General features: G+C 43.8%; 6 protein-coding genes across 8 annotated transcripts; 5 read left to right on the top strand and 1 right to left on the bottom strand.

Annotated features, from left to right (window-relative positions):
- The first annotated feature begins 237 nt into the window (after positions 1–237).
- LOC6549393 lies at positions 238–816 on the top strand. The gene is given in 2 exon segments (XM_001975575.3): positions 238–295; positions 355–816. Coding segments are annotated over 2 exon segments (450 nt in total). The 5' UTR covers positions 238–267; the 3' UTR covers positions 777–816.
- A 30-nt stretch (positions 817–846) lies between these two features.
- LOC6549394 lies at positions 847–1513 on the top strand. 2 transcript variants are annotated; one of them, XM_026980620.1, is made up of 2 exons: positions 847–905; positions 949–1513. In XM_026980620.1, the coding sequence occupies exon 2, from the start codon at positions 966–968 to the stop codon at positions 1446–1448; it is 483 nt and encodes a 160-aa protein (XP_026836421.1). In that variant the 5' UTR covers positions 847–905; positions 949–965; the 3' UTR covers positions 1449–1513. The 2 variants fall into 2 exon arrangements, with proteins under 2 accessions (XP_026836421.1, XP_001975612.3); XM_001975576.3 differs by having other exon boundaries at positions 847–870; positions 930–1454.
- A 232-nt stretch (positions 1514–1745) lies between these two features.
- On the top strand, positions 1746–2623 carry LOC6549395. The gene is made up of 2 exons (XM_001975577.3): positions 1746–1968; positions 2029–2623. The coding sequence occupies exons 1-2, from the start codon at positions 1935–1937 to the stop codon at positions 2496–2498; spliced, it is 504 nt and encodes a 167-aa protein (XP_001975613.2). The 5' UTR covers positions 1746–1934; the 3' UTR covers positions 2499–2623.
- A 121-nt stretch (positions 2624–2744) lies between these two features.
- Positions 2745–5155, top strand: LOC6549396 (transformer-2 sex-determining protein). Of its 2 annotated transcripts, XM_001975578.3 has the most exons (7): positions 2745–2916; positions 2975–3024; positions 3080–3154; positions 3659–3812; positions 3870–3998; positions 4275–4647; positions 4709–5155. In XM_001975578.3, the coding sequence occupies exons 1-7, from the start codon at positions 2914–2916 to the stop codon at positions 4729–4731; spliced, it is 807 nt and encodes a 268-aa protein (XP_001975614.2). In that variant the 5' UTR covers positions 2745–2913; the 3' UTR covers positions 4732–5155. The 2 variants fall into 2 exon arrangements, with proteins under 2 accessions (XP_001975614.2, XP_015012383.1); XM_015156897.2 differs by lacking the exons at positions 2745–2916; positions 2975–3024 and adding an exon at positions 3217–3387.
- LOC6549165 (biogenesis of lysosome-related organelles complex 1 subunit 1) lies at positions 5151–5922 on the bottom strand. The gene is made up of 2 exons (XM_001975579.3): positions 5758–5922; positions 5151–5699 (listed from the first exon to the last, which is right to left on the bottom strand). The coding sequence occupies exons 1-2, from the start codon at positions 5816–5818 to the stop codon at positions 5317–5319; spliced, it is 444 nt and encodes a 147-aa protein (XP_001975615.1). The 5' UTR covers positions 5819–5922; the 3' UTR covers positions 5151–5316.
- A 27-nt stretch (positions 5923–5949) lies between these two features.
- LOC6549166 (DNA-directed RNA polymerase I subunit RPA1) lies at positions 5950–11548 on the top strand. Its single transcript, XM_001975580.3, has 10 exons — positions 5950–6388; positions 6445–6808; positions 6867–8232; positions 8294–8787; positions 8841–9126; positions 9191–10118; positions 10174–10378; positions 10440–10557; positions 10615–10714; positions 10772–11548. Exons 1-10 carry the CDS (start codon positions 6046–6048, stop codon positions 11494–11496), a joined length of 4929 nt encoding a protein of 1642 aa, XP_001975616.1. The 5' UTR covers positions 5950–6045; the 3' UTR covers positions 11497–11548.
- The last annotated feature ends 345 nt before the right edge of the window (positions 11549–11893 follow it).

Raw genomic sequence — 11893 nt, 5'->3', positions numbered from 1 at the left:
TAAACCATTATTTTTATAAAAAGCGGTAAGCTTACGAAAAAATTGTATATTTATGTAGAGACGCATAAGGTTAAGGTTAAAGTATAAAACCGTTCAAATCCACCCTGAATTATTTTTTTAATCACAAGGTACAAGAAAAATGATATTTCGTTCGAAGCTTATACAGCTAGTGGCGAAATTTAAAAGCTCTTGTGAAATATAACCAAGCAGTAGGTGTAAAAGTCGCCCAGGGGAAGAACCATTTCTATTATCAACAAGGTTTTCAAGATGACCACATGTGGGGAAGCTCCCAATAGTAAGTTTAGTTTTAACTTCACAGTGGCATTTTATAATGACGTAAATAACAATCTGCAGGCGCATATCCCGATCTATAAAAGAGATTGGAAACGTATTTGCGAAGAGTGTACTGCCTTAAAGAAATCGATACTAAAAATGAGTACGATCCAAATGATGTGGAGTATTTTGGGGTTCTGAGCTTAAACGATATTCGAACGCCACGCCGTAAATATGGCCAAAGGAATATGTACGAACTGTTCAGAAAACCTGTGTATACAGGGGCCGGCATGCGATCCCGAGTGAAGAACCACTTCAAAGGACTCAAGTGGCATGTGAAAGGAAACATATTGGAAGCCCCCTCAGACAGCTCCTTTAATGATGAAAAAGTGGTAAACACAATCGCAGATTTATATAAGGACGAAAGGGGGAAATATTACGACTACCTTATGTCTAGGAGTAACCTGTATAAGTCGTACACATATCTACAAATTAATGCATAGCAGATGTTCATTTCTATATAAGAATTCTTAGAATCAAGCTTTAATATAATAATGCCAATAAATGCTAACCAGTATTCTTTCAAAGTTTGCTTAGGTAGGTAGGCATAATTGCCGAACGCTTGTCAGTGGGTAAAGCCTATGAATCACCTTAAGTTTTTTTATTTCATTGTAGCTCGGAATCGGGCCAACATGGACGATAAGTTAGAAAAGTACTGGAGACGTCTATTTTATATGCAGCCGATCGCAGAACCCACTCCTTTGGATCCTGAAGCGATTGAATACTTCGGAGTATTTAGTATTAACGAGTCACCTGTCGCCACCCAAAAACGGTGGTACATTTATTATGGCCTTAGATCAGAAAGGTTAAGGGTTATGGAAAGGACTCGTAAGAAATATGGCAAAAAGCATGTCAGAGAAATATTTCAGATCGCCACATTCAGCGGAGTGGGATTTCATAAAATCGTAAGAGAATATTTCTGCAACTTAAAATGGTTTACAAGCAGAAATATCTTGGAAGCTCCATTGAATAGTTATTATAATGATGAAAGACTCGTGAAAACAGTTTCAGACTTGCATAAGAAGGAGCTAAAAAGAATCTTCGACTATATAATGATACAACACGACTGGTTTAAGCGCTATAATGATCAAAAGCCACCACCTGCAAAACATTAAACTAACTACGAAAATCGACTATCAGCGACATCTGTTGATATTTTTTGGAACCCATATATGTTTGATTGAAATTTATTGGTTATGACGTACTGATAAATACTTTAATAAATAAATATATAGGCAATCTAACATATAAAAATCACCAAAAGTGTGGCGTTTTCGTTTCTAAACTAATTATCTTGTAGTTATTTCTGGATATGTCGACCCATCCAATCGACCTTTTTAACAACATAATATACCCTATTTATACGCATATAATAGGTACTAAAATTATGCAAATAAATAGAAAGCCCACTGATTATCGATAGTCCACAGGGTTGCTTTTAAAAGCTCTTTATTTTGTTGTGAAATTGAAAATCGTAAACAAAACAAAGTCAACTTTTTACAAATCAGTTGAAATTATGTGTTGGGTATTTAAGAAGAGTGCGTAGGAAGATAACACGCATTCGGAATTCAGAGAAGAAACAGTTACCACATTGTTAAATTATGACAACAAATTCAGCTAAAGACAAAAACTCAGGTAACTAAAATAGCAAATTATGTATTGGAACGTCAATGATGATTAATACCCGATTTGCAGAAGGTGATTACGACCTGGTTGAGGAAATCGACAACCATTTGAGGCGTTTGTTCTATATAAAACCAAAAGCTGAAAACCCCAAACTCAATCCCTACGTAGTGGAATTCTTTGGAGTTCTTAGCTTGACAGATTTGCGTGCCCCACAGAGAAAACTATGGGTAATCTATTACGCCAAGCAGCCCGATCTGGACAAGACCGTTGATGAAATCCACGAGAAGTACGGCAAGAAGAATATGTTTGATATGTATCGCACCCCAGTTTTTAGTGGAGCTGCTCTGCGGGACAGTGTAAAGAAGCACTTTTCTAACCTCAAGTGGTTTACGAAGGGAAATCTCCTGGAAGCACCTCCTAAAAGTCACTTTAACGACGAGCGAGTGGTGAAAACAATCACGGATCTGCATCATCTGGAACACCAGAGGCTATATAATTATGTGATGGTGAAGAATATGTGGTTTTCTCGTTATCGCTAACCGAACCTGTGATTTAGAATTAAATTGTCTTAAAGTAATTTTATAGTGCAAACTTTCTAAAAGCAAGGCCCATAAAGTGGAGTATCCAAAAATCTAGTTATTAAAAATGTGATAAAAGTCTTATATTTTTTGAATAAAGTACATAATAAATAGGCTGATTTCATTTAATATTCAGGCACTTTTAACTAGTTTTTAAATTCCACTTGTGGTGGTTATTTTCAAATCGGATAACAGCACCGCTTAAGTGTTAAGGGTGCCTATCGATAACGCGATAACGTTCCCGCCTATCGCCACCCCTGTCGAAGCGTGCGTCTGCTTAAACGCAGACAGAATAAATAAAACCATCCAAAGGCTAACATTTAATTGTTAAACACTGATAGTGTGTGCAATTTAGTAGGGAATCAAACCCTTAAACATGGTAAGTAGGGCAATCCAAGTAGTGTGCACCCATTCATATTATTTTTTCGCCAACAAAGTCAGCGCATTGCTCCGAAGAGCGAAACTATATACATCGTAAATTCGATAGGTAAGCAAAAACCAAGTGGATTGGGAATACTTAGTAGCGGGAGTCTCCATTGCAGCACCCGTTACAAACACAAGCGGTCAGCATCATCCTCGTCAGCGGGGACAACTTCATCCGGACACAAGGAGCGCAGGTAAATGTGTGTACACACAGATGTGAGACGACCCCCTAAACGATACCTTTTTTGACATGAAGCATCGAGTAGTTTTGACTGGCAGTTTGGAAAAAGGTTCATCTGTCATAGGGACATTTCATTTGGATTTAAACCCTCGCCGAGAAAGCTTGTGCTCTTGCCAAGAAAGTAAAACCAAAAAGCCTTCAAGCCGATTTCATTTTATTGGAAGAAACCAACCACAACAGCACTATGTAAGAACCTCCCGAAGCACTAATTTTCTTTGTACGTCCAACTACCGAAGAATTGGGCCGAAACAATTCCGACTGAATTGAATACAACCCAACCAAAGCATTTGTCAAGTCACACGAGCTACACATAATTTTCCAACTGTCAGATAGCAAGACCTGCAAGAACTAACCGAAATACACACGAAATACACAATTTTCCAACTGTCAATTAGCAAGGCCCGCAAGAACAAACCGCAAGATAATCTATTTTCATTCCATTCTACATCGAATCAAGGTCTGACTACGAGTACTATGGCAGTCGCCGCCAGCAGCGGTCCTCATCCCGCCGACGCTCCCGTTCGCGTTCCGGCTCGATGTCGCCGCATCCGGAACCGCGCCATCATTCTGGACGTTCGTCCCGCGACCGCATGCGAATGCACAAGGCTCGCGTAAGCATTTTGTCCATATATCCATCCACTCAATCCTAAAGATTTTCGCCGTTGTAGGAACATCCACAAGCCACCCGCTGCATAGGAGTATTCGGGCTGAACACAAACACCACGCAGCACAAGGTCCGTGAGCTATTCAACAAGTACGGACCCATCGAACGCATCCAGATGGTGATTGACGCACATGTAAGTCGGTTTTTGATAAGCATTGCTAAGGTATTTTCCTGCCTGAATCCCATTGTGTAGACAAATCGGCTGAAGCCCTGCAGTTTTGTCTCAATTTCTGGCTAGATAGAATTTAGACAGCGATTGTGAGTTTTTGTGTATTCCAAACTAAAAGCTAAAGGCTTGCTGTCACAGTTGCATATTGTTTGAAGAACATGTTTTACCAAAAAAAAAAAAAAAATTAAAATAAAATCAAGTTGGTCTGTATATTAAACCTTTATATCTTCTAACATACAGACTCAGCGTTCCCGGGGCTTCTGTTTCATTTACTTTGAGAATCTCAACGATGCCCGTGTGGCCAAGGACTCCTGCTCCGGCATTGAAGTAGATGGTCGCCGCATTCGCGTTGATTTCTCCATAACCCAACGGGCCCACACACCAACTCCGGGTGTGTATATGGGTCGTCCTTCACGTGGATACTCTGGACGCTCCCGTTCGCCGCGTGGAGGACGTCGTCAGATTCGCGATCGCTCTTCTTCGTTCAATGACAACTATCGTGATCGCAATAAGTACCGCAACGATCGCTACGATCGTAGCCTCCGCAGGAGCTCTAGTCGCCACCGCTATACTCGCAACAAAAGCTACAGCCGTTCGCGTTCTCCACATCCACGTAAATTTTATTTCGAAGGCGTTGTGATCAAGCATTTAAACTGTACATTTTACCCAAATAGGTCGCATTTCATCGCGCTATTAAAGCGCCTTGGGATCTACTGGGGCTACTTCCTTAACTCATGCTCCTAAGTTGGCCCAACTGGATTGCGTCAAACGGTCTGTAGAGGAGCATACGACTGAAATACTGTGTTTTGGTGAAACCATCCCATCTAAGGCATTTGGTTGGCAAACAGCTCACAACTAGACTAATTTTCAAATTCATTATTCACCCAAAACAGCTTTTTATCATAATTATTCGTTAACCATTATTGATGCTGTACAAAAAGGTAGTTTGTAAATATCAAATCAATTACCAACATTGCATACAGAGGTCCGCATAGATTGTGATATGTATTTTAAAGGAACTGCAGCAAACTGATAATGATAACAAAACTAAACTTATATTAATTATAATTGTAATTGTGCAGCAGGTACAAAATAAAATTGAAGTTGTACAGAAACTCGACGATTATGGTGTTTTATTAAATTGGTTGGTCGCAGATTTCAATTACTTAAGCTAATTTAAATTTCAGTTTAACTAAGAGTAACTTGGTTGGTATGGGCTTACATTTACTCAAAGGATCTTTACAGGATAAAAGTACAATACAATGTATTTTTTGGAAAACGCTCATGTAGCACTAGCATTTGCTTTTGCCGACATTGAAGTCGAGGCTTCCACGACATTGCCAGCTCCGCTCGATGACTGTGTCGCTCGGGAGGCTTTGTAGGCCAGCTCTAGGGTTTGGTTAATCGCGTGCATATCCCCCTCGATGCTGCGTGCCCAGTTCTCCACATCGCCGAGATCCTTTAGGGCAGTGCTGAATTGGTCGATGAGCTGAAGCCATTGGTGGGTCTGCTTGGCGAAATTGGTTGCGCCCAAATGCAGTTGCTTGGCCTCGGCGTCCAGGCGCTTCTGGTTCAAGTAGGCTTGAGCCACGCCCACATTTAGGGTGTCCACCAGAGACTGGGTGAGCTCATTTGACGCTTCTATAGCCTCCTTTCGCCGCACCTCTGAAAATGCAGCCTTGTAAGCCTTAATGTCAAACAGAAACTACAATAGGTCTTGTACCCTGCTCCTGTTTCCGCTTCGCCTGCTCCTTGTGGTGCTCCTTAACCATGGAAGTTAACATATTGACGCTGTTTGTTATCAAATCCAAAGAAATACAAATTTTTCTCAAAACACAAGAAACCAGCTGTTGAGGTAAAGATGAACCAAAACCGATAGCTATTTTCGATAAGCAGATTGACCGTTAAAATCGTTTTCGGTTTCACCCCTAATACGCCACACACGTGCGCGCCTGTTGCGCTCATCTTTTTTGTGGAGTTTTTATAAAAATCGTGGCTTAAATAAGGCAACATGGGTTCTAAGCGGGCGATGGACGTGCACATGTTCCCCTCGGACCTGGAGTTCGCCGTGTTTACGGACCAGGAGATCCGCAAACTGAGCGTGGTGAAGGTGATCACAGGCATCACGTTCGATGCACTGGGACACGCGATACCCGGTGGTCTGTACGACATCCGAATGGGCTCCTACGGCAGGTGCATGGATCCCTGTGGGACGTGTCTTAAGTTGCAGGACTGCCCGGGCCACATGGGCCACATCGAGCTGGGCACGCCCGTCTACAATCCCTTCTTCATCAAGTTCGTGCAGCGACTTCTCTGCATATTCTGTTTGCACTGCTACAAGCTCCAGATGAAAGGTAACCAATTACTCACTTTTATATATCATGCGTTGCTAATTGGTCCTCTATTGTAGATCACGAATGTGAGATAATCATGCTGCAGCTGCGCCTAATCGATGCGGGCTACATCATCGAGGCCCAGGAGTTGGAACTCTTCAAGTCAGAAATTGTGTGCCAAAACACCGACGATCTGGTGGCCCTTAAAAACGGCGATAAGGTGCACCCACACATTGCTGCCATGTATAGTCTGTTGGAAAAGAATGAGAAGAACTCCAGCAACTCCACCAAAACGAGTTGTTCTCTCCGCACGGCCATTACGCATGCGGCACTGCAGCGACTGGGCAAAAAGTGCAGGCACTGTAACAAGTCCATGCGTTTCGTGCGTTATATGCATCGCAGGCTGGTATTCTACGTGACGTTGGCAGACATTAAAGAACGGTAGGTAGTCCAACACATTACGATATAATTTCTAACTTCTATTGTTTTCGTTCTTCAGCGTTGGCACGGGCACAGAGACCGGTGGTCAGAATAAAGTTATCTTCGCAGACGAATGCCGTCGTTATCTGCGCCAGATATACGCAAATTACCCTGATCTATTGAAGCTCCTAGTGCCTGTTTTGGGGCTGAGCAACACGGATTTGACTCAGGGCGATAGATCGCCGGTGGATCTGTTTTTCATGGACACGATTCCGGTGACGCCGCCGCGCGCTCGACCACTGAACATGGTCGGCGACATGCTGAAGGGAAATCCCCAAACGGACATCTACATTAACATCATTGAAAACAACCATGTACTGAATGTCGTTCTCAAGTACATGAAGGGTGGCCAGGAGAAGCTCACAGACGAGGCTAAGGCCGCCTATCAGACCCTAAAGGGCGACACAGCCCATGAGAAATTGTATGCGGCTTGGTTAGCTCTTCAAATGTCGGTGGATGTGCTCCTCGATGTGAATATGTCCCGAGAAATGAAGTCTGGTGAAGGTCTGAAACAGATCATTGAAAAGAAGAGTGGTCTCATTCGTAGCCATATGATGGGCAAACGTGTAAATTACGCCGCTCGGACTGTTATTACCCCGGATCCCAATATAAATGTAGATGAGATCGGCATCCCTGATATTTTTGCGAAGAAACTGTCGTATCCCGTTCCCGTGACCGAATGGAATGTTACAGAGCTGCGCAAAATGGTTATGAACGGTCCGGACGTGCACCCCGGAGCGAACTACATACAGGACAAGAACGGATTCACCACGTATATACCGGCAGACAACGCTTCCAAGCGAGAGAGTTTGGCTAAGCTACTTTTGTCGAATCCAAAGGATGGTGTCAAGATCGTTCATCGGCACGTTCTCAACGGCGATGTCCTACTTCTTAACCGACAGCCCTCGCTGCATAAGCCATCGATTATGGGACACAAGGCTCGCATCTTGCATGGCGAAAAGACTTTCCGTCTGCACTACTCGAACTGCAAGGCATACAACGCCGATTTCGATGGTGATGAAATGAATGCCCACTATCCGCAGAGTGAGGTGGCGAGGGCGGAGGCTTACAACCTTGTGAATGTGGCCAGCAACTATTTGGTGCCCAAGGACGGCACACCGTTAGGTGGACTCATTCAGGATCACGTGATTTCGGGTGTAAAACTATCGATTCGCGGACGATTCTTCAATCGTGAAGACTACCAGCAACTGGTGTTTCAGGGACTATCTCAACATAAAAAGAATATAAAACTGCTGCCACCGACAATTTTAAAGCCAGCTATGCTTTGGTCTGGAAAGCAGGTTTTGTCTACCATTATTACCAACATAATTCCCGAGGGATACGAAAGAATTAATTTGGATTCATTTGCCAAAATTGCTGGAAAGGTAATTATATTTCAAAGTCCATTTAATTCCTCTTGCTTGACTAACTCCTGTGGCCTTTCAGAATTGGAACGTGTCCCGTCCACGACCGCCCATTTGTGGCACAAATCCTGAAGGTAACGAGCTAAGTGAAAGTCAAGTGCACATCAGAAACGGAGAACTGCTTGTTGGCGTTCTGGATAAACAGCAGTATGGAGCCACCACTTTTGGATTGATTCATTGCATGTACGAGCTGTACGGCGGCGATGTGTCAACTCGGCTGCTCACCGCTTTCACGAAAGTATTCACCTTCTTCCTACAACTAGAAGGTTTTACTTTGGGTGTCAAGGATATTTTAGTTACCGGCGAAGCAGATCGTAAAAGGAGAAAGATTATTCGCGAGTGTCGCAATGTGGGAAACAGTGCGGTATCTGCTGCTCTAGAATTGGAAGATGAGCCGCCGCACGATGAGCTGGTTGAAAAAATGGAAGCGGCATATGTGAAGGATTCTAAGTTCCGAGTGCTTTTGGATCGTAAATACAAATCACTTTTGGATGGCTACACAAATGACATTAATAGGTGAGTTTAGTCAAAGCCAAACAAAGCAAATTTAATTTTTTTTCTTTTTCTAGTACTTGTCTGCCCAGAGGTCTGATTACCAAGTTCCCATCAAACAATCTGCAATTGATGGTTCTATCTGGCGCCAAGGGTTCCATGGTGAACACCATGCAAATCTCCTGTCTGCTCGGACAAATTGAGTTGGAGGGAAAACGACCGCCTTTGATGATATCCGGCAAGTCTCTCCCCAGCTTTACTTCCTTCGAAACATCGCCCAAGTCTGGAGGTTTTATCGATGGACGCTTTATGACCGGCATTCAGCCGCAGGACTTCTTCTTCCATTGCATGGCTGGTCGTGAAGTAAGTGGGAAATGATTTTCATAAATTGGTTAACAAGTATTTATTTACCATTTAAAAATTTTAGGGTCTTATTGATACTGCTGTAAAAACTTCGCGTTCCGGTTATCTCCAGCGCTGTCTTATTAAGCATCTGGAAGGCCTGAGTGTCCATTATGATCTCACTGTACGCGACAGTGACAATAGTGTGGTACAGTTCCTGTATGGCGAGGATGGTTTAGACATTCTGAAGTCCAAGTTTTTCAACGATAAGTTCTGTGCTGACTTCCTCACCCAGAACGCCACGGCAATTCTACGGCCCAGTCATCTTCAATTGATGAAGGACGAGGAACAGCTGGCCAAGGTCCAGCGCCACGAGAAGCACATCCGCAGCTGGCAAAAGAAAAAGCCAGTTAAGCTACGTGCCGCCTTCACTCATTTCTCCGAGGAGCTTCGCGAGGAGGTGGAGGTGAAGCGACCCAATGAGATTAATACCAAAACGGGACGTCGGCGCTTTGATGAGGGCCTTCTTAAGTTATGGAAAAAGGCCGATGCAGAGGACAAGGCTTTATATCGCAAGAAGTATGCCCGCTGCCCGGATCCCACGGTGGCTGTCTACAAGCAGGATCTTTATTACGGCAGTGTGTCAGAAAGGACGAGGAAACTCATTAATGATTATGCTAAGAGGAAGCCAGAACTTAAGGAGACCATAGCCGATATAATGCGAGTAAAGACAATTAAGTCGCTGGCGTCGCCAGGTGAACCAGTAGGTCTGATAGCAGCGCAATCGATAGGAGAACCCTCGACCCAGATGACACTGAACACTTTCCATTTTGCGGGTCGTGGTGAGATGAACGTGACTCTGGGAATTCCTCGACTACGAGAAATCCTCATGCTGGCCTCATCAAACATCAAAACGCCGTCTATGGATATTCCCATTAAGCCTGGTCAGCAGCATCAGGCGGAAAAGCTGCGCATAAATCTAAATTCGGTGACGCTGGCAAATCTTTTGGAGTGTGAGTGCAGAAATATATAATAGTCGTATACAATAATGAAAATTCCCTCATATAGCTGTCCACGTTAGCACTGGTTTGACCCTGGAGCCAGAACGAGCCTATGAGTATGATATGCGCTTCCAATTTCTGCCCAGAGAGGTTTATAAGGAGGACTATGGTGTGCGACCCAAACACATAATTAAATACATGCACCAGACCTTCTTTAAACAACTGATTCGCGCCATTCTGAAGGTATCAAATGCCTCTAAGACAACGAAAATGTAAGAAATCTGAGCTCTTGCCCCTGGAGTTCCTTAAGTAATACTACTTTTTCAATTTCAGAGTTGTAATAGACGACAAAAAGGACGGCGATAAAGAAGATGATAACGATTTGGACAATGCCGACGAAGTGGGCCGTTCTAAAGCGAAGGCTAATGATGATGATTCATCAGACGATAACGTAAGTTGAGTCATTACCAAACTTAAAATGTTAACTACATATATCCCGTTTTTAAAGGATGATGACGATGCAACTGGAGTAAAGCTTAAGCAACGCAAAACCGACGAGAAGGACTACGATGACCCAGATGACGTTGAGGAACTCCATGATGCCAATGGTATGCTAAATATTTTGAATATTCCTAGGGATTTTAATACTTACAACTGATTTTCAGACGATGACGAAGAGGCGGAGGATGAGGACGATGAGGAAAAGGTTCAGGATGGTAATGATAATGATGGCGATGACAAAGCGGTGGAGAGGTTGCTGAGCAACGATATGGTCAAAGGGTATTCCTACGACAAGGAGAACCATTTGTGGTGCCAGGTCAAGTTGAATTTGAGTGTGCGGTACCAGAAGCCAGATCTAACCTCCATCATCCGGGAGTTGGCGGGCAAGAGTGTGGTCCACCAGGTGCAGCACATCAAGCGAGCCATTATCTACAAGGGCAGCGATGATGAACAGCTCCTCAAGACCGATGGCATTAACATTGGCGAGATGTTCCAGCACAACAAGATTCTTGATCTAAACCGCCTTTACTCTAACGACATCCACGCGATTGCCAGGACGTACGGCATCGAAGCAGCATCCCAGGTGATCGTTAAGGAAGTCAGCAATGTGTTCAAGGTCTACGGAATTACTGTGGATCGCCGCCACCTGTCGCTCATCGCCGATTACATGACTTTCGACGGCACCTTCCAGCCGTTGTCGCGAAAGGGCATGGAGCACTCATCGTCGCCCTTGCAGCAGATGTCCTTCGAGTCCAGCTTGCAGTTCCTCAAGAGCGCCGCTGGATTTGGCAGAGCGGATGAGCTTAGCTCGCCGTCGAGTCGGCTAATGGTAGGCCTCCCGGTGCGAAATGGTACTGGTGCCTTCGAGTTGCTGACGAAACTTTGTTAATTTGTTTAAACATAAATTGAAATTTTTTTAAATAAACGTACATTAAACGTGTAAAATGTTGGTTTATTTAATCACGGAGAAGTGTAAACATTTAAGTTAAAAGTACATATACAAAACTACAATGAAAATTTTTGGTTGCTTTCAGAACTTATCACAAGTCAACTGGTACTGCCAGTTCCTAACAGCCACACTCGGCTCGAATTTGCCGGGGACAGGGTCCAAGAGTTCCTCAACAGTTCCAAGTGTACCTCCAATTCCCGAACCCGTTCCAACTCTTGTCCCTCCTCCATTTCTGATACCTCCTGCAGCTCCTGTTGCGAATCCTGCTCCAACTCCTGCTCCTCCAACAGGGTGGGTAATCTTGAAATCGTACGGTTGCAACTGACGGGGACGTCTT

Source organism: Drosophila erecta, unplaced genomic scaffold (assembly GCF_003286155.1).
Source record: "Drosophila erecta strain 14021-0224.00,06,07 unplaced genomic scaffold, DereRS2 tig00000092-arrow-pilon, whole genome shotgun sequence".
NCBI lineage: Eukaryota > Metazoa > Arthropoda > Insecta > Diptera > Drosophilidae > Drosophila > Drosophila erecta.
Note: the sequence above shows the minus strand (reverse complement) of the source record. Positions and strands in the feature narration are given on the sequence as shown.